The sequence below is a fragment of the Crotalus tigris genome, unplaced genomic scaffold, assembly GCF_016545835.1.
Source record: "Crotalus tigris isolate CLP2741 ecotype Arizona unplaced genomic scaffold, ASM1654583v1 scf7180000023617.9722795, whole genome shotgun sequence".
Classification (NCBI taxonomy): domain Eukaryota; kingdom Metazoa; phylum Chordata; class Lepidosauria; order Squamata; family Viperidae; genus Crotalus; species Crotalus tigris.
Genome location: NW_024100081.1, coordinates 5689151 through 5711172, shown reverse-complemented (window position 1 = coordinate 5711172; position 22022 = coordinate 5689151). Strand labels below are relative to the sequence as shown.

At 36.1% G+C, this 22022-nt stretch overlaps 1 protein-coding gene across 1 annotated transcript in view; it reads right to left on the bottom strand.

The window, feature by feature from the left end:
* Positions 1-22022, bottom strand: part of AGBL4 (ATP/GTP binding protein like 4) — an 891909-nt gene that overhangs the window by 634499 nt on the left and 235388 nt on the right. The window contains exon 5 of the mRNA XM_039319949.1: positions 15620-15836. Coding sequence (XP_039175883.1) covers positions 15620-15836 — 217 coding nt within the window. The remainder of the gene's footprint in view (positions 1-15619; positions 15837-22022) is intronic.

Below are 22022 nucleotides of genomic sequence, written 5' to 3'. Positions count from 1 at the left end.
ACACTTCCAATTTTACGCGGGAGAAAACCCGAATAACCAAAGACCTACAGACAAACACCCGCGAAAACCTCAGAAAACACACACACACACACACATATATATGTGTGTGTGTGTGTGTATGTGTGTGTGTGTGTATATAACAGACATACACTATATATAGTTTGTGATGTTATATAACCTTTCAGTGAATAAATGCATGACATAAAGGAAAGCCATGTAACCCAATTGAAACCATTTGTATGGATTGTTGATTTCCCTTGGGAACAGCCAATACCAAGCTAGAATCTCAGCTGTTAACTCTAACTTTTTCAACGGGCAAAATAAATAAATAATGAAAGTCAAATGTAATAAAGGACTTTCTTTTAAAAGGGTATTCATAATCATATTTTCCACTTAAGAAGCCTTTTAATGTTGGTACTACAAAAGGATTCTATGAAAAGAAACTTTGCTTTATATAACTGGGTTCTATCCCCAAGTCCTTTTTATATGCAAAGCACTCTTGACACAAGTTAAGCACTTACAGATGAAGATTCCCTTTCATAACTCAAAAATTCCATTTTCAAAGTAGCGCATGACAGTTTAGCCACATGTCTCTCATTAATAACAGAAACTTTTTTTAAAAAAAAGAATAGCACGAAGATTCATTTTTTTTCATTCTAGACTGATGATTGTTGCTTTTGAAATTCCATTAGTCCAAGTGCTTATCACACAATCAGTTCGACACTACCTAACTGAACATAGCCAATGCTGCTCCACTAATGTTCACCTTCAAGAGATTCATTCTATCTTTACCATGAACCACCAAATTAAATGTAGCAATATTATTCAGATAACAATTGTTATCTGAAAGCAAAAATTAAAAGTGCACCCAAAGCAGAAATGTCAAGCAGATGGACTCAGGCACTGTATAGTTCCATCAAGTCATATACATAATTCATTTATCCATTCATTCATTTTGTATCTTACCTTTCTGCCCAAAGTCACTCAAGTATTATTAAAGCATTGAAGCAATATTTGAATATATTCATACACAATCATTTTACACGTGGAATACAGTAACACTGAAACAATCCTGAAGGACAAAACGAATGTACCCGTGGCATAGGATTCAAGATATTCAAGGTTATTTTTGTAAATTAAATGAGACTGCAGTTGAAACCACACTTATCCATTATGTTAAGAGAATTAAGTGCTCCATAAAATATTTTCTTTTCTCTCCCTCTCTTCCTTTCATATAGGCCAGATCAGGAAATACAGTCCACAAGAAACACTGGATACTATTTTGCCAACATTCTTCTCTTAACTCTTCTAAGATCATCTCTGCAGTACTTTGCACCACCCCTTTTATATCTATGAGTACCTGCAACACAATTAGATAAGGGAGTATTATGTATGCTTCCCTGAGCTTGTGAAGGAAAAATAGGCTATAAATCGACCCCCCCCCCATACAGAATATTCTCATTGTGCACACTAAGTAGAAATATGCAGACTTTCACAGAAGAGAATCAGTATTCTTCTCATATTACAACAGGGAGATGCTGGCACTAACCTAGTTAATGCTATTTGAATGAATTATATAAAGCAGCAGCCAGTCACTGATCATTCAAATCTGGAGGAATGTATTGTGATCTTTAACACTTCCAGAATGATCAAAAATCTGTCAATTGTGAGGTGGCTGAGAAGACAACTGCTGACTATCAAAAGAGGAACGATCCAAGCTCGTGCAATTTTCTTTTCTCAATCCACTCCCATAAACTTCCACTTACCCTGAGAAAGCAAAAATACTCCCATACAGTTTTATTTCAGATTAACTTTCTGAGTTCCTATGCATGTAGTATAGACTGACAGATCTAGACAAAGCATCCAAAGAAACAGTTTAGTGAGAAAAAATCCAGTCAATGACGCTAGAATCTGCTCATTGTGAAAGTAGTAGAAGATGCTTTTTGATAAATGGGAAACTCTAGAAATAAAAGCTACAGAAATATCTTTATTAATGATGGAGAAAGGAATATAAGAATTCCAAAGCATTTAGTGTCTTCAAGTGCTAGAGTATGGAAGCCAATTCACCAAGATTTCCATAAGGAAAACAGTCCTGATTTTAATATATGCCACACCAAAATAAAAAGAAAATTAGAACCCATCTACTAAAAAGAACACACACATCTCCTACTATAAAAGTAAGCTCCTTGAAGAAAAACAATTAGCCCACGTTTCAGATAGGGAGATCATCTTTGTCTCTTTCTGTGTAGGTAGGTATTCAATAAAAAGAATAGTTTGTGATACCACTTGAATTAGACTTCTGAAATTTTCAGTTGTTAACTGGAAAGAGAAAAAGGTATTGTATCCCAGTAAATTAAAAACTGAATAAGATAAGATAACCTTTATTGTCATTTTTTTTACTGTGGGCACAACGGCACACATCAAAAATGAAACACATACATGATACACACCTAAACATATTATGAACAACATATGTATAGACCCACACCCCTACATATACGTAGCAAATAAATATTAAATACTGTCCATCTTGAATATATAACAGAAGGAGGAAGCTTGAGATTTCACAAGGTTAATGCTGTATGGAATGAAACTATGGCTGAATCTGGATGTTCTGCTACAGATACCACGAAGCCTCCTCCCAGAAGGTAACAAGGAAAACAGGTCATGAAAAGGATGTGTAGTGTCCCAGATAATCTTACGGACCCTGCTCAAGCAACGTTTCTGTGCTATGTCTTGGATGGGAGGAAAGGAACTGCCAATGATCTTTTCAGCCATTCTCACCACTCTCTGCACTCTCTTTCCATCTGAAGCAGTGATGCTTCCAAACCAGACTGTGATGCTGTATGACAGGATGCTCTCGATCATCCCCCTGTAGAAAGTGGTCAGGACAGGGGAAGGAAGATGTGCTTTTCTCATGTGACGCAGAAAATGCAGGCGCTGCTGTGCCCGCTTCGCCAGTTTCTCATTGTTGAGTGACCAAGTCAGCCTATTTGTTAGCTGCACACCCAGGAATTTGATGCTGGTAACCATCTCCACAGGTGAATCATTAATGCACAAAGAAGTATGGCTGTGTCTGCCTTTTCTGAAATCAACAATGATCTCTTTGGTTTTTCCGGTATTTAAAACTAGGCTGTTTTCCTTACACCAGTTCACCAGCCCCTCAACCTCTTTGTGGTAACCTTCCACCTTGACATCCTGAATAAGGCCCACTACTGTTGTATCATCTGCGAACTTCACAATATGGTTGGTGGCAAACCTAGCACAACAGTCATGGGTCAACAGGGTGAACAGCAGCGGACTTAAGATGCAGCCTTGAGGAGAACCTGTGCTCAAGAAAATGGTATTAGAGGTATTTGTTCCAGCTCGCACATATTGGGGCCTGTTGGTAAGAAAATCAAGAATCCAGTTGCACAAAGGAGTGTGCAAAAGGCTCACTTTGTCTACTAGATGCTGGGGAATGATTGTGTTAAACGCCGAACTGAAGTCGACACTAAAGTCGACATTGAATTCACTCACTTGATTTATTGAAGAATTTCCCCTATAAGAGGCCTTCTACAAACCCCATTGACCAAGGAATTTTGACTAACAGGGTCTGGGAGAAGAGGCTTTTTTGCCATGACCTCAGCCTCTGGAACAGCTTGCCACTGGAGATGAGATCTACCTCCACCCTTCTGGCCTTCTGGAAGAGCCTTAAAACCTGGTTCTACCAGTTGGCTTGGCATCCTGATTGGTGGTTGGTTGAGTGAGAGACAAAAGCCTAGCTTTGAAATGTCCATGCTCTTGGTTTTCAACCTTTATTTAATTGTTGTTGGTTTTAATTTTTTTAATATTTTTATATTTATACTTTTATGAGATTGTAAGCTGCTCAAGGTCATTTTGAATAGGGAGATGGGTAGCATATTAAACAAACAAACAACAACCCTATGAGGTGAGATGTATAAAAACATTGTAAAATTTGATATTGATTGATTTAATCTATACTTCCTGAAAGAATTCATACTGGTTAACTATCTCTTAGCCTTCTAAAAAGTGAGGCACAGTAAAAACAAAATGATCAAAATACGTTTAAAATGCTTATTTTAATGTAAAATAAATTTATAAGTACATATATTGGTAGAAAAATAATTTATGTGGTTAACCAGATGCAAATCTTTTTCAAAACTTTTTTTTTAAAAAAGATCAGTGAAAATGTGGAGTGAATGAATTTATGAAAAAACATACACAAAATTGACATGAACATGAAAATCTATTTTTAAAAAGTCCTCCTGATTTAATAGCTCAAAATAATATGGTCAATAACTTATTTCATTCATGGAATAAATCTGAAAGTTCTTTTGAACGAAATAGCAACCATATCTTTAATTTACTTTAGAACATGCACGGTGGCCAAAATATTGCCACATAATTTTAAAGCACAAAAGACATTCTTCAAATCTAAGATAGGATGCAGATGCCTTTAATATTCATCTCTTAGATAATTAATAGAAATAAATAAAATGGTTCAAACTACAAAGCACTATAATACAAGTGATAGAATACTAAAACATTTAAATACTTAAAACTAATTGACTAAATTATAAAATTACTTCATGAATAAAATACTAAACAACTACATTTCTAAATCACAGTGAATATGTTCGTATGCATGTGTATAAAACTTGCTTTATTATGGTCATGGATTATATTATATAGCTGTAAAAGAAAGAATAAAAATGTAAAACAGTATAAAAAGCATATAAAAAGTATGCATATTTATAAGAGTCTAATATTAGGAAAGCATTGGAGCATGATAACACAGTGGTTAGAATGCAGTATTGTAGGTTGACTCTACCCACTACCAAGAATTTGACCTGTCTGGCTCAAGGTTGACTCAGTCTTCCATCCTTCCAAGGTTGGTAAAATGAGGACCCAGATTGCTGGGGGGGGAGGAGAATTTGCTGACTTTGTAAACCACCCGAGAGTGCTGTAAAACATTATGGAGTGGTATATAAGTCTGCTATTGCTATTTTTCTGCATAAAGTCATAGCAAGGAAAGAAATACCTAATCCTAGGAACAAGGATTTGTATCACCTAATCCTAGGAACGATTAAACCTGTATCATTATTCCTAAACCAAATAGAAATAGCCAAGGAAGCTATCAGAGGTCCAACATCCAGATAAAGTAATAGCAATGAATGGCTGCTGCCTGGCAACAGGCCAACTTTAAATGAAATTACCAGGTTAAAAATGTTGCATGAGGTAAGATATAATCAATTCTACTAGACCTTTGCCCCGCCCCCAAAGGTTGCCATCTGCTACACCATTTTATTATACAATTCAATTTCAGTGAATATAATAAAATACTATCTTGCTTCTGAAGTGCTTTTCACATGTTTTTAATAAACTTCCAGTCTAAAAATCAGTTATAAAACCAGTTATGTGTAGATATTTTATACTTATTTAGTTACGTAAACATTGTAGAATACTGACATTGCAAAATGGAATAAGACTAACTTAAATGTTCTTCCATGTGACTGTTATTTTGATTGAAAGATGTTTTTTAAATGCAATTCCTATTAATTGCTATTAATTATTTTGAACTTAATATAAAAAGAAATATAAAAAGAAATAATTCTAAGTATCACTTCAAGAGAACACTGACTGACCAACGAAGTTCACTAAATACTTTGAGCAGTTTATCAAACCACAATATAGTCTACAGAAAATTGGCTCTTAAAGCATTCTGGAGAACAGTTAAAACTTTCCCATATTTTCTGTAATTCTGGACTACTAAGTAAGCTTCAGGAAATGTAGGAACCACCCAATATTTTTTTTTTAAAAAAAATAGACCTGGATGAGCAATTTGTAAATTGCTCTTGTGTTACTTGGATATTTCCTTGAGCATAATAGTAACTAAATTCATTTGAGAGCAAAACAAATAGTTAAGAATAAGTAAGCTGCTGAATCATCCTTTCATCATCTCTTGATACTCATGCCTTCTCTGTGAAATTTGGAAATTGTAGATTTCCAATTTCTTTCATTTTCTTAAATGTACCTAGTAATGAGGCAGTGCTATAATGGTGATATTGGTATCTCTTTCTCACTTCTTTCTTCTTTCACTAATCCTTAAATGAAGATGTAGTAGTGGCATACCAGATCAAGAATCTTTGAGAAATGTAATTTTCTTGTGTCTGTACTGATGGAAGAAAGGATATGAGTGGGAAAAAATTTTCTAGTTGTAATGGCTGAAGCTGGTGAAGTGACAAGCTGTGATTTTCAGACTATATACAACAGTTATATAAACACTGAGCAGGTGGTTCCCAGTCTCATGAAACAATCATTTTTATTGTTATTGATAGAGAAAAGAGAAATGAAAAGGCCTATAATGTGGAACAAACTCATACGTAAAATGCTTTATTTATTCATGCTATATTTATAAGCTTGTATTGTAAGCAACTTCTGAATACAGGGTAAAATGTTTGGATGACTGAGAGTTAATACTATTTCTGATACAGAGCCTGACACTGGTGCTGTGTTCTCTCTGACCTTCATTTGTGTAAGACCATGGAAAGGAAAAGAAGTACATCCTGAGATAACAATATGGTGATTATTAGAAGCTGTGGATCCAAAAGTAGACAAAACAGGCTCCAAACCAAAATTTAAAGGATTTAAGTCTAGCTCATATTACCAGGGTAATTTTCAAGCATAGGCTAAGCATGGTTCTTGATAATTAATTGATTAATACTGATAAAACACAAATATCACTTTCTCCACTTATGTAAATCCAATCAAACTATTCATACACAAATGCAGCTGATAACCAATGAAGATTCTCCTACTGTATTTCCCCACAAATAAGACCAGGTCCTATATTAATTTTTGCTCCAAAAGACACATGAGGGCTTATTTTCAGGTGATGTCTCATTTTTTTCATGTACAAAAATCTACATTTATTCAAATAAATAATATCAATAATATTATTTATTTATATTTAATTATATATTAATATTATTTTATAATTCAATACATCCGTCGTGTGTTGCAACGGATGTACTAATTGCGTCCATTTGGCTGACAATCTTAAGTGGGGCTTATTTTTGAGGTACGGCTTATATTACAAGCATCCTGAAAAATCATGCTAGGGCTTATTTTCCGGTTAGGTCTTATTTTGGGGAAAATACGGTAGTAGCTTTCAAATTTGACAAGTAACGGCTGAACTATATTTGTTAGATTTTTATATTGTTTAAAGTCTACTGATTTATAAAAGTAGCTACTAAAACTAGTGCTTCATAATTCCTCTGAATATGAACTTTAATTTGGTGGGAAAAGGAGGCAAAATTTGATAAAATAATGTGAATTAACTCAATAATTTCCATTTCTAAAATTATGATCAGGAAACATTTTTTTCATTTACAGTAGTAATCCACAATTACTTAGTAATGTTCCACTGGAGAAAGAAGTTAATATATGTAATATAATTTCAATTTATTCTAAGAGACTTTATTAGTTTGACTTGTTCATTCCTTTTGTTATTAATCATGTATCATTTTTTCATAAACACAGTCAAGCAAATAGTAAATGATGGAAACAGTAACAATCTTATTGTAATGTTGAAATAGCACCATAATTGCTTTAATACAACAGAAGTTTATATAGATTGACAGTAAACAACATAACATACTGCCCAGTGCTAATTACTCTGTTCACCCAGTTTTCCTGTCATAAAATAAATCATAACAATCTGAGAGGCAGTTAGTTATTGCTCGTTCATTTACAAGAGATGTCAAAGGAAGATTTCTACCTACAGAAAGCATTTTATTTCCAAGAATAAAGCAAAGTAGAATAAATAAAAATATTTCTATTTATAAGAATAACAAATCTTGCTTACCTGTTTCTACAACTTGACTTAGAACTGAGCTTAGACATTTCTCTTCCTGAAGGCACTACTTTATTTTCAAAAATTGCTTAAGCTGGGACCTTGCTTATTTAACAAAGTCTGTTATTTCCAGAATCTTATTGTTCTATTACATAAAAAATATTAGGAATCTACATGAAGAAGAAGAAGAAGAGGAAGAGGAAGAGGAAGAGGAAGAAGAAGAAGAAGAAGAAGAAGAAGAAGAAGAAGAAGAAGAAGAAGAAGAAGAAGAAGAAGAAGTAGTAGTAGTAGTAGTAGTAGTAGTAGTAGTAGTAGTAGTAGTAGTAGTAGTAGTAGTAGTTGGAAGGGACCTTGGAGGTCATATAGTCCAACCCCCTGCTCAGGCAGGAAACCCTATACCATTTCAGACAAATGGCCGTCCAGTCTCTTCTTAAAAACTTCCAGTGTTGGAGCATTCACCCCTTTTGGAGGCAGGCTGTTCCACTGGTTAATTGTTCTAACTGTCAGGAAGTTTCTCCTTAGTTCTAGGTTGCTTCTCTCCTTGATAAATTTCCATCCGTTGCTTCTTGTCCTGCCTTCCAGTACTTTGGAGAATAGTTTGACTCCCTCTTCTTTGTGGCAGCCCCTGAGGTATTGGAACACTGCTATCATGTCCCCCCTCATCCTTCTCTTCATTAAACTAGACATACCCAATTCCAGCAACCGTTCCTTATATGTTTTAGCCTCCAGACCCCTAATCATCTTTGTTGCTCTTCTTGTACTCTTTCTAGAGTCTCAACATCTTTTTTACATTGTGGTAACCAAAACTGGATGCAGTATTCCAAGTGTGGCCATACCAAGGCATTGTAAAGTGGTATTAATACTTCACGTGATCTTGATTCTATCCCTCTGTTAATGCAGCCTAACACTGTGTTGGCTTTTTTGGCAGCTGCAGCACACTGCTGGCTCATATCTAAGTGATTTTCCACTAGGACTCTGAGATCCCTCTCACAGTTGCTACTATTGAGCAAGGTATCCCCTATACTATACCTGTACATTTGTTTTTTCTTGCCTAAATGTAGAACCTTGCTTTTTTCACCATTGAATTTCATTTTGTTAGATAGTGCCCAATGTTCAAGTCTGTCAAGATCCTCCTATATCTTAAGCCTATCTTCTGGAGTGTTGGCTATTCCTGCCAGCTTGGTGTCGTCTGCAAAAGTGATGAGTTCCCCATCTATCCCCTCATCCAAATCATTGATGAAGATGTTGAAGAGCACTGGGCCAAGAACAGAGCCCTGGGACACCCCACTACACACTTCTCTCCATGTAGATGCGGTTCCATTGAGGACCACATGCTGTGTACGGCCAGTCAGCCAGCTACGAATCTATCTGGTGGTGATGCTGTCTAACCCACATTTTTCTATCTTATCAAGTAGTAGGTTGTGATCTACTTTATCAAATGCCTTACTGAAGTCCAAGTAAATTATATCCACAGCATTCCTCTGGTCCACTAATTTTGTCACTTGGTCAAAGAATGCAATAAGATTTGTCTGGCATGATCTATTTTTGACAAACCCACGTTGGCTTTTAGTAATGACTTTGTTTGTCTCTAAGTGTTTGCTGATTTGTTGTTTGATTATGTTTTCCTGAATCTTCCCAAGTATTGAGGTCAGGCTGATGGGTCTGTAGTTTCCTGGATCTATTTTGTTCTTCGAAAAATATAGTTCAGTGGTTCTGAGATCACATTTGCCAGTTCCTTGAGAACCTTGGGGTATAATTCATCTGGTCCTGGTGATTTGAACTTGTCTAGGCTGGATAGGTGCTCACTTACCATTTTCTTGCCTATCTTAACTTGTGTTTCTAATCTATTTTTTATGGTACTGTTTTTGATAGATTGGACTGTTTTTTCCCTTTGTGTAAAGACAGGTGCAAAAAAGGAATTAAATAGTTCTGCTTTCTCCCAGTTGCTTGTCACCTTCTTGCCACTTTCACCCACTAATGGACCAATCATTTCCTTCACATTTTCTTGTTTTTTACATGTTGAAAGCTTTTTTTTTTGTTATTTTTTTACTTTGGTCGCAAGCCTTAGTTCATTTTGAGCTTTAGCTTTCCTCACTTCATCTTTGCAGACTCGGACTATTTGCTGATATTCTGCTTTAGTTATGTGCCCCTCTTTCCACTTTTTATACTTGTCCTTTTTATCTTTCAATTTATCAGAGAGTTCTTTATGCAGCTGGTTTCATGCTGGTTTCTTTTGAGAGCTGTTGTTTTTCTTTTTTGTTGGTATTGTGCTAGACTGGGCTTTTATTATCTCATTTTTCAAAATTTCCCAAGATTCTTGAGTTGTTTTCCCCTTGAGGATTCCCATCCATGGAATCATTCCCAAGCTCTAAGTTTATTGAAATTAGCTCTCTTAAAATCCAAGACTCTAGTTTGACTGTGTTCTATTGCTTGTGCTTCCAGACGTCAGCAAGGGCACTGTATCTATTATGTAGGGACACAGAGAAAGCTTTGTGTTTATGGTTCACAGCTCTCAACTGGCCAGATCCCATGGCTGTCCACACCACCCTTCTCTTGCAGGACCTTTGTGATAGCATGGAGGCTCATACTTTTCATACTTCATATTTCTTCATACCATACTGAGGAAATGGAAAAATCTATTTTGAAACATACACAGTGTGTTCTCGATAACTCATGCAGCATTTTTTTTAAATAAATATATTAAAGTTTAGAAATACAACAATAAAAGAAATACAAACTAAGAAAAATATACAAAGCAAAGAAAAGAAGAGAGTGAAAAAAGGATAAAAAGAAAAGAGAAAAAGATATATAAAAGTTGTTTACACCGAAATGTATAAACAATTTGTCTAATTTAGACATGTCAAACTCACGACGCCACATGACATCGCGTGTCGTATCGGACCTTTTTTCCCATTGCCGGCAATGGGGTGGGCTCGGTTTCCTGGTGACGCGTCCGGCCCACGGGCTGGCAGTTTGACACGCCTGGTATAACTGAACATCTTCTTTAGTACTTTGATTTTAAAAAACTTTTCTTCCCATATCTCATCCCTTATCAATAGTCAGATTACAAAATATACAGTTTATATATCTTCTTTTCATTTTTGGAAAGCCTGATTTTTAGTCCCATCAAATAATGTCCCACGAGTTAATTTCTTATCAGTTTCTCTTTGTCTCCGTGGGAACAGCTTGGTCAATTGCTTTTTGTCTCTTCTCAGAGAGAGTTTCCTTGGTCCACATATTGTTTTTGTAAATCCAAAGAAGGTTTCCCAAGTCATCCTTTCAATTTATTACCTGTACATCACCTTTAATTATTAAAACATCAACTGGTTTCATTTGTAAATCCATTCTGACATCTTTTTCCATATCACTCTTAAATCATCATTTTTAAATCCACTTTCAGATCCACAACATCTTTTTCCAAATTACTTTTATAATTCAGCATTTTTTAAAACTCCAAATCCACATTCAGATCAGTCTCAATCTCTTTTATTCAGTAAAATCTATTGTTCTTATGCTATACTACAATCTTTTAAGTAACTTTTGAGTAAAATTTTCCCAAACAGTTCTATACTCAAATGATGTAGTTGTTCTCCTTTAAAGAGTAATCTTTGTTCTTTCTGATTCCCTGTAGCCAGTCTTCAAGTCCCCTCTTATCTGTTTATTTTCCAATCAACAAAACTTTCCCACAGGAGGATTTCTTACCATTTAATTTCAAAAACGTCACATACTATTTTATAAATTTTTAAACATCTCACAGGAAATATTCTTTCAAGTCTATCTAGCTCCTTAACTTTCCAAAATCAACATTCTAGACCCACTTTTATAGTTTTTTAAAAATTAAAGCTTCTCTTATGAATCCTTAAACTTGCTCAAAGCTTCTTTTGTCCAGGACAGAAGGAAAAATCTTCCGGTGTAATATAATAAGAACTTTGGGGAAGTTCTTAACTCCTAAGAAATTAATAACAAGCAGCTTCCTAATTTGATTAAGTGAGGAAGACTCTCTTTAAAAGTTGATGAGCATGGCTTAGGCAAGAATGCACTCTCAAATCCCACTGGAGAATGCTTTTTTCCAATCTCTTTGCAGGGAGAACCTGTACGGAGTCAAACATGGGTGATCCTTGTTGTTGTTGTTAATTGCGAAGTCGTGTCCGACCCGTCGCGACCCCATGGACAATGTTCCTCCAGGTCTTCCTGTCCTCTACCATCTTCTGGAGTCCATTTAAATTCACACCTACTGCTTCAGTGACTCCATCCAGCCATCTAATTCTCTGTCGTCCCCTTCTTCTATTGCCCTCAATCTTTCCCAACATTAGGCTCTTCTCCAGTGAATCCTTCCTTCTCATTAGGTGGCCAAAGTACTTCAGTTTCAACTTCAGGATCTAGCCTTCTAAAGAGCAGTCGGGGTTGATCTCTTCTAGGACTGACCGGTTTGAACGACTTGCAGTCCAAGGGACTCGCAGGAGTCTTCTCCAGCACCATAGTTCAAAGGCCTCAATTCTTTTGCGCTCAGCCTTTCTTATGGTCCAACTTTCACAGCCATACATTGCAAATGGGAAAACCATGGCCTGGACTATACGCACTTTTGTTGGCAGGGTGATGTCTCTGCTTTTTAGTATGCTGTCTAGATTTGCCATAGCTTTCCTCCCCAGGAGCAAGCGTCTTTTAATTTCTTGGCTGCAGTCCCCATCTGAGGTGATCTTGGAGCCCAGAAAAATAAAATCTGTCACTACTCCATTTCTTCCCCATCTATTTGCCAGGAATTGAGAGGGCCGGATGCCATGATTTTGGTTTTCTTAATGTTGAGTTTCAAGCCTACTTTTGCACTCTCCTTCTTCACCCACATCAAGAGGCTCTTTAGTTCCTCTTCACTTTCTGTCATTAGAGTGGTATCATCTGCATATCTTAGGTTGTTGATATTTCTCCCGGCAATCTTAATTCCGGGTGATCCTTACCTCCTCCTTAGTCTGGAGAAGAATTTCAACAACTGATTCCTTCATGGCTCCTATTTGGGCCACATTTGTCAGCTCTACAAAAAGCAGAGCTGTGCTCAATCTACCACGGTATCCCAGAAGTTGACTGATGTCGGATTCCTGATGTAAACAGGGATATCAGAACCAGCCAGCAAAATGTTTTATCCAATCCATGCAACCCAGTGACAGAGCAAAATTCATGTATCTACTTTTAAAGTTCTTTCTCTTCTTTATCTGTAGCACAATTTTTCATTTATATGAATGACAGATTTAATAAACTGGTAAGTACAGATAGTCCTCAACTTACACCAGTTCATTTAGTGACCATTCAAAGTTACAATGCCACCCAAAAAGTGACTTATGACCATTTTTCCCATTTATGACTTTTTCAGCATCCCCATGGTCACGTGACCAAAATGTGGATGCTTGGCAACGGTTTCATAGTTTTGATGATTGCAGTGTCCCGAGATCATGTGATCAGCTTTTGCGACCTTCTGACAAGCAAAGTCAATGAGGAAGCCAGATTCACTTAACAACTAACTTAACAATTGTGATGATTCACTTAACAACTGGGGCAAGAAAGATCGTAAAATGAGACAAAACTCATTTAACAAATGTTCATTTAGCAACATAAATTTTTGGGGTCAATTTTGGTCATAAATCAAGGACTACCTGTAGAATGTTTCCAGACAATTAAATAGCTTCAAAATACACATGCAATTTCACTAAAGCCAATCATCTTACTCAGTGCATTCCTTTATTAAACATTCCTCATTTATTTAAAAATATAATAGCAACAGTATATAGGAAATGAAAGCAAGGGTTTGATAACTATGGAGGGTTGTAAACTGGTAGAATAAGTCTGTAAGAATTGAGTTTGGAAGACTTAAGCACAGAGTGAGAGATATAAGAACTCTGAGAAAATACATATTTCCAAAGACAGTACGTGTCAAATGAGCATAAATGAAAATAATATCTAGTGGATGATTACTGGTCTATCAAGCTTAGAGAACACTTCTTTTCATAGATTGTTTGGCACATTTCTGAAGCTTAAAAGTCCTAAGTGGATGTATTATAAAACATGAGATCTACTGTATTTCTCTTCATGCTTACAAAATCTTTATCAATTCACTCAGCATCTGCCATTTGAATATCACTGCAAGTCTAATTTTCATACAATTTTAGGAAATACTTATTGATTTAATTATAGAACTTCTCAGACAGAGAAAGAAAGAGAGTAGAAAACCAAATGTGATAATCCTGAAATTACACATGCAGAATGATGAATGCATTAGCGACAACTGTAGCATGACTTCTTTATATTTATAATGTAGCAAACCTAACAGAATGTTTTGCCTTTGGAAGCCATTTTATATACGAACAAACTTCCTCTACTATTGATAATTTCAGATGAACCGGACAGCCAGTCCCTTTAAACCAGACATAAGCAATAAAGTATTAAAATATTTCTAATATTATTAATAAGATATTATAGGAAAATGTTATATTGAGAAAAACCAAGATGAAAAAATAGATTATGTCAGGATTGGACAGAAATGTTTCACACTTGTGACACAAAATCATAATTCTGTTATTACTCCCCTATTATAGAATATGCATAAAACAGAAGATATTGCAGTTTCTGGAATTTCCTGCTGGCTTCCCATAAGCAAAGTCAATGAGGGAGTCAGCAAGAAGTCAGATGTTGTTTCTGTATCCACTGCTTTTTTTGTCCAACCGAACTCCATGTGCCTGCCAGTAACACCTCTTTCCCGCAGCACCTACACATTCTCCCATGCTCAGGAGTATCTGCCCATGTCCCCACCCACAGTACCTGCATATCCAATGGCCTACTTGCCCGCAACTCCCACCTCTTCCCACTTAAAGATCTGCACAGTCCTATTGTTACAACTACAACCGGAGCTGCCAGAATTGTTGTCAGTATGCAATATGGTCATGTGACATCGTGCTTTACGATCAAATTACTTAGCAACAAAAATTATGGTCCCAATTGCTGTTGTAACCTGTAGTTGTAAGAGCCAAGATTCCAAAATCAGTCTGGCAAGATTGATGTCAGACCCACTAGGTAGATCAGACCAGGAAAGCAACTCCACAGGAAGGCTAATGCTACTTGTATTGAAATTGGCTACAACAGCAGAAATTGCAAGTCTGATTGACTGTGTCTCCTTCCCCTTCTTATATTCCAGCAAATTAGGGGGGCACTTCCAAATATAATCTCATTCTCGATTTTAAAAATGCAGTGCTTTCTACATACAGTACCTCAGTGAAAATTATTTTCCTTACTGTCTACATTAAATTAAAGTCTTCATATGTGTTGATTCCCAACCATGCTCCCAAATCACTGTTGAGTCCTGAGCACCTGGATATAGCCCCAGTCAAAAATATTTCTGCACAACAGCAGAATATTAACTGCACTTCTTTTTTTAATTCAATTTAAATTTAAGTGTTCTTCATTCATATCTGTCTTCAGAACAATCATAGTCTTATGGACTTGAACAAAATATTGGTGAACAGCTTATACCATATTTCCATATCATAGTTATGGAAACAAACCCTCACTAATCTTCTCTATATCATTTCACATAGACAGTTGCAAATTTAACATATCTATGTCATAGTTGGACTTTTATGTTATACTCATTTCTCTGACAGTAGCAAATAAATATGTCCATTGTTCCATTAGCTGAGATGATTAAGCTTCATGTTTCACCATTGAGATCCAGATATTTATAAGAAAACATTATGAGGGGTAAATGCTACTACTACTTACCACACTATGTCCTAGAAGCTCTCTGCAATAATAGTCCATGTTCCTCTTCTCTAAATTATCCAGATAATGCTGAAGACGAGTGTAAGTATAAGGGTAGCAGTAAGCAAATTGATATATGTCATTTTCTCGGTCAAAACAAAAAGCAAATGACATAACATAATTCTTTCTGTGATCAGGACAGCGGTAATAATACACATTTCGGGGTGGAAGTCTCTGCCTGAAAAATAAAATAAGACAAAATTTTCATGTATGTTATTAAGAAAATTAATAATTAAAAAGAGACTATCAGACAAAGGCTATGTATTTTGGAATAACTTATTAAGTCTATTTTTAAATATGTGGTTACGGCTTTGAAAAGTTCCTTTCTATTTCCCCAATCACAAAAAGATTTTATGACATAAAATCATCTAATACATTCAAGTCTGGTACAAAGAGAACATTCCCCACAGATCCATGATTTGATTTACCAGTCTTGTCTCATTGAAATTAATGTCTTGTAAGAGAATAGCTATGGAAAAAGCAGTGGTCACACTGTAAAATTGACTACAGAACAAGACCAAATATGTTCTAAACTATATCATATAGTCATGATGAAAACTTGCGGGAATATCAGAAAATCAACTTATTTAAAGCAAAATAAAAACATTCTTGCAAAATTATATTGCTTTATACCTTGCTAAATAAATCATTTAGATGTATATTAAATAGTTATAAAAAAGACAAGTACACTATTTCTTAAAACAGTATGTTGAAACTTACAGAAATCAATTATTGGATGATTTTAAAAAAGTCACAACAGAAAGAGGAGCAAAGGTACATTTTTCACAAATCAAATTTGCATGAGAGTACCTTGTATTGGACAGCATATTTAAATTTGTACCAGAATTCAGGATAATTATATATGGCAATCTCGGGTGCATGAGTCAAAATTGATTGGAAGTATAAGCTTTCAGCTTTTATTTGCCTGGACAGACTCCACAAGACTCTTAGTAATCAAATACAACAAATTCTCCAGCCCTCTGGCAAAAGAATACTATTATCCTGTAGGCACTAGCTTATTCAATTAAGCAATATAATAAACAGGTCCTCTGTAATAGTTTTATCAGGAATTCACTACAATCAGGCAATGATGGTGAAGAAAATATAATATGATTTGCAGAACACAGCAATACTAATGTCTTTTGCTGTAATGGTTCCCCCCCCCAAAAAAAAGCAACTGCAGAAGATCAGTTTTGGCCTTTCATTGTTAATGTGAAATGGAAACAAGAAGTTTCCCATTGCAGTAAATGACATATTTTATAATTACACGTAGTTAAGAACCATCCAAAGCAAAACTAAAATCTTCCTGACAAAATACATTAAAAGAGGCTATGCAATGCTGCTCAATGGAGATGAAATAAAATCCATTCCCCCTTAGCAATGTTCCAATATCTCAGAGGCTGCCACAAAGAAGAGGGAGTCAAGCTATTTTCCAAGGCACCTGAAGGCAGGACAAGAAGCAACGGATGGAAACTAAGCAAGGAGAGAAGCAACCTAGAACTAAGGAGAAACTTCCTGACAGTTAGAACAATTAACCAGTGGAACAACCTGCCTCCAGAAGCGGTGAATGTTCCAACACTGGAAGTTTTTAAGAAGAGACTGGACGGCCATTTGTCTGAAATGGTATAGGGTTTCCTGCCTGAGCAGGGAGTTGGACTAGATGACCTCCAAGGTCCATTCCAACTTTATTATTATTGTTGTTGTTATTGCTCTGGCTCGTCAACCAAAAAGGATGAGAGATTCATCATTTATTACATTGCTGGAGTGCAGTCTAAGCATTCTGAACTTATACAATCTCTAATTTTCTCATTGTTATTTTGGATATCTATGATCCAAAAGGATTGAGGAAATTAATTTTTGATTTACGTGGTTGGTAGTAGTTATATGTGGTATGTGTCCAAGAGAAAGAAAATGAGGGAAAAATAGAAAAAAAGTTCTGATATTTAAGACCTATCCAGTCTACCTTTCTGTTCTCACAGTAACCAGCCAAATGCTCCTGGAGAATTCATAAACAAAAAGCACAAGAGTTTCACTTGATACTGAAAATATATTGAGTTTTGAGTTTTCACCATCCTCTAAAAGAAAACAAAGGGACAAGGAAAATGAGCCATGGTGTCGCAGTGGATAGAATGCAGTACTGCAGGCTACTTCTGCTGACTGCCGACTGTCAGCAGTTCGGCAGTTTGATTCTCACCTGCTCAAGGTTGACTCAGCCTTCCATTCTTCCGAGGTTGGTAAAATGAGAACCCAGATTGTTGGAGGAAATATGCTGATTCTGTAAACTGCTTAGAGAGGACTATAAAGCACTGTGAAGTGGTATGTAAGTCTAAGTGCTATTGCTATTGCTATTGCCAATAACCAGTAGATCTGAATAAGAAAAAAGTCTTATCCAGATGAATATTTTCTCCCCTATGGTGACTAATCATTGTACCAATAGCAATCTGTGCCAGTGAAACATGGGCGATAACACTTTGCCATGGAGTGGATACAGGACGTTGGAGGCCATTAAATGTGCCTAGCTGGCCATATTCTTCAGTTGCCAGAATATGATACCTGAAAAGTACTATATGATGGAAGCTGCCAGGGGGAAAGTTGAGGCAGGGTAGACCACGCAAAACTTGGCATCAGACATTAAAATGTGAATTACAGACAGTAGACATCAAATGGGATGTTGCCAAAGATACCACCACAGATAAGATTCATTGGAAGAAGCTTCACTCCAAAGGAACCGATGATGATGATGGTGGTGACTAATCAAATACCTCCTGGGAGTCTAAAGGCAGAACATGAATGTAATTCCTGCCTGTGATACCAGATTATAACTAACCCAACTAGCAATTAGCATTACCTATTCAATGTTAATAGGCCTGTGAAATACCTTGTCTTTCTAACCAAATTTAAGAATACCATCAAACAGAGTGTCAAATGTGTGAGGGAAGCTTGCCAATATCTTAGCAGAGGGAAACCAGTATCTGGTGCAATACAAAACGTCCAGGGGGACTATCAACCAATCAGTGGAAAAAGCAGGAAATCAATTTGCTTCTTCCATGGACCTGAAGCCACATCTAGTACTGCATTGTTCTTACCTTAATATACTATCAAATACTTCTAAGTGGACTTCAAATCAGAGTGCACCTCAACAATCCTTAGAAGTTTAACTGCAATTTTGTATTACCTCATTTCTAAAGCAATCTCTCATCTTCCTTTCACCATCCTCCCTTTCCTTCCCTACCAACAATGCCTGTACTAAAATTAGATTGGGATGGAAAGCATTTTTTCCATTCAGACACCAAGAGCTGAGCCCGGCTCAATGACAGTTCAATGACTTACAAGTCATATGTCTGATGAGATGTACTAAAACCTACAAAAGCTTATGCAATTGTACATCTGTTGGTTTTAAAGGTGGCACAAGGCTCTTTGTTGTTTTTTATACTATTAGTTTACTAACCAATGATTTCTATAAGAGAAATTCTATTCTCCCTTAAGACATATGAACCTCTATTCACAGAAGACGCTTATTTTAAGAGTCTTCATTCTCATATAACTATAATGGAACTCTAGAGGGTTAATCTATTCTTACCATTGTTTTTCAGGGATAATCTGTTTCCAAGTCAAATGTAGGAGAGAGGGTACTAAAATACCAACAATAAAAGCCTAATCAGATTGAGACTATCTGTGAATTTAAAAAAGGAAAGCAGATAGAAAGACAGAGAAACAAAAGAGACATGGCACACTAGTTATGGCCAGTGAAGTTTTTGACTAAACAAAGACATTGTTCAGTTCTTGTATTAACCTCTGTGTCCTAGACATACCATTGTTTACTCTTTTCCTCTTTAAGTTCTATGCCTGCTGGAAAAGGACACCCACACACTGTGGCAGCAGCTGCTTCTATTAATTTAAAGCTATTACAAAAATTAAAATTAAACCCAATTACTTTGGCTGGTTTATAGTCAGAGAATGGCTTAGTCTTATTGTTCCCTCTGGTTATGGACAAAATAATATTACTACCTATAGGCAGCTGCCAGTAGAATACTAATGTGTCTTAGGCCAGCAGGGACAGGTTGAGAATGCAAAACTTAATTGTGCATTTCTGAGCAGAGACTTTATATAAAACACACACAGGCGCACACATATATATACACATACACACAACTATCTTGTCGCAGACTTGCAGAAATGCCCAACTTTTTTATTATAGCAGTTATACAGTCTATGACAGCTAAAGTTAGGAAATCCCACTGGAGAATATTTATTATGGCAGAAAATTTCCTGGAAGCATATGGTTAGAAATACTCCAAGGTAACAGATAATGTTGTAGGACTACTTATTTAATCAGAGGAATTCCAAATTCTATAAGCATTTGACATTTCATTGATTTCAGAGTATTGCTAGAGAGAGGGGGGTAATGCCTAGCATTTAATACATTAGGTACTCTTGTTTTGGCTACACTGGCTTGCAAAAATAATTATAAAGTTTTCTCTCATTTTTCTTCCTCTTAATAAAGAAGAACAAGCAAAGCAGCAGGTTTTTTTTTATCCAAGCAATTGTACCTCCTGGATGGATTTTAATAACAAGGAATGTCTGAAATGGTGTAGGGTCTCCTGCTTGAGCGGGGGTTGGACTAGAAGACCTCCAAGATCCCTTCCAGCTCTATTCTGATAGAATTGAATGTCACTTTGCATGTTTTCCCAAAAATTTAACATGCAATCCAGCTGGAATTAATGAAGCCACATTCGTTCAATCATTTTTAATTTTGGCAATCCAACATAAGACAAAAGATATAGATAGATGGATGGGATAGATAGATAGATAGATAGATAGATAGATAGATAGATAGATAGATAGATAGATAGATAGATAGATAGATAGATAGATCCATCCTCCATTGTTCCCAAGCCTTATGATCTAAATAAGACAGAATGGGCTGAAGTACTATCCCTTTCTCTTTTTTAATTGTACTGTTTCCAAGCTGCATAGCTGAAAAACCAATCACCAGAGCCTTTGTAAACTATGAAGCTACCATCCTGAAATTTAGTCATTGTTCATCCTAACTCATGTTCTGTTTGGGGATCTCCTCATCATATCTGCAGTGGAGGACTACATCCACCTAGTCCTTACCCCTTCCAATGAGCTGAGTCTGTGGACCAATGGTATGGAACAATTTTCCAACAAGCATAAACAAGCAACTCTTCAGACCTCCAAATTTACATTTGTCTCCATATCCCTATCCTATCTCTCATCTATAAAGAAAACCATAAAAATCATTTTTTTCACTCCTGGTATCAACAGAAAGTTCATGAACGTTAGCTAGCAGTAACAACATATCCTGTTTTAACCTTGATCAAATAAACAACTGTATAGCCCCTTCTTTTACTTTTAATAGTCTTAATCTTTAGTTCATTTAAATACTGTCATAGGATTTGATTTCACTTTATTTATTCTTGGTCTCATCTAACAGAATTCTTCATAACAAGTCTCTTTTGCAAATCCAATAGGAAAAAAATTATCCAGGTCACTCTCTTGGTTTGTCATTTCCATTTTAAATTTTAAAACCTCAATTTGTTTTGTAAATGCAGTGAAACATCCTTTTCTAAATTATTCTCTTAGCCAATCAAATTGTAAATCCACTTTTAATACCATTTCTATATTGTCAGGTAAAATTTGTCCTATATCTGACATTTCTTTAACAATCTTATGGACATAGTCTATCCATAGAAGCTGACATAATTACAAACATTGTTGATAATATGTTCTACCTAAAATCTTTAGTCCCCTTTAGTGTCTAGTTTTTGAAATCATTGAATTCCTTATCTCCGTCTTATATAAATCAGAACAAGACCTATTTCCCACAAGTAGCAGCTTGTACTTTATAATTAATTCCAAAACCTTACTGTAAAATTTTCAGTACTTCAACTGGATAAGAGCCGAGGTGGCGCAGCAGTTAGAGTGCAGTACTGCAGGCCACTTTAGCTGACTGTGTTCAGCAGGTCAGCGGTTCAAATCTCACCGGCTCAAGGTTGACTCTGGCTTCCATCCTTCCAAGGTAGGTAAAATGAGGACCCAGATTGTTGGGGGCAATATAAATATATATATACATTGCTAACTGGTGTACACCGCTTAGAGAGTGCTTGCACTTAAAGCGGTATATAAGTCTCATAAATAAATAAATAAATAAAATAGTTAATGGACAATTTATGTCAATGATCAGAAGGGACGTTGTCTTACCTGAACGCCTTTTCTCAGCAGGATGATGTAGAGTCCACTGGAAGGGTTCCATGACAGCCTTCCTGCCCGACAGACTAGGTCAAAACTTTGGCCACACCCTTCCTTTGGGTGTGACTCCAGTTTTGACTGAGATGAGAGT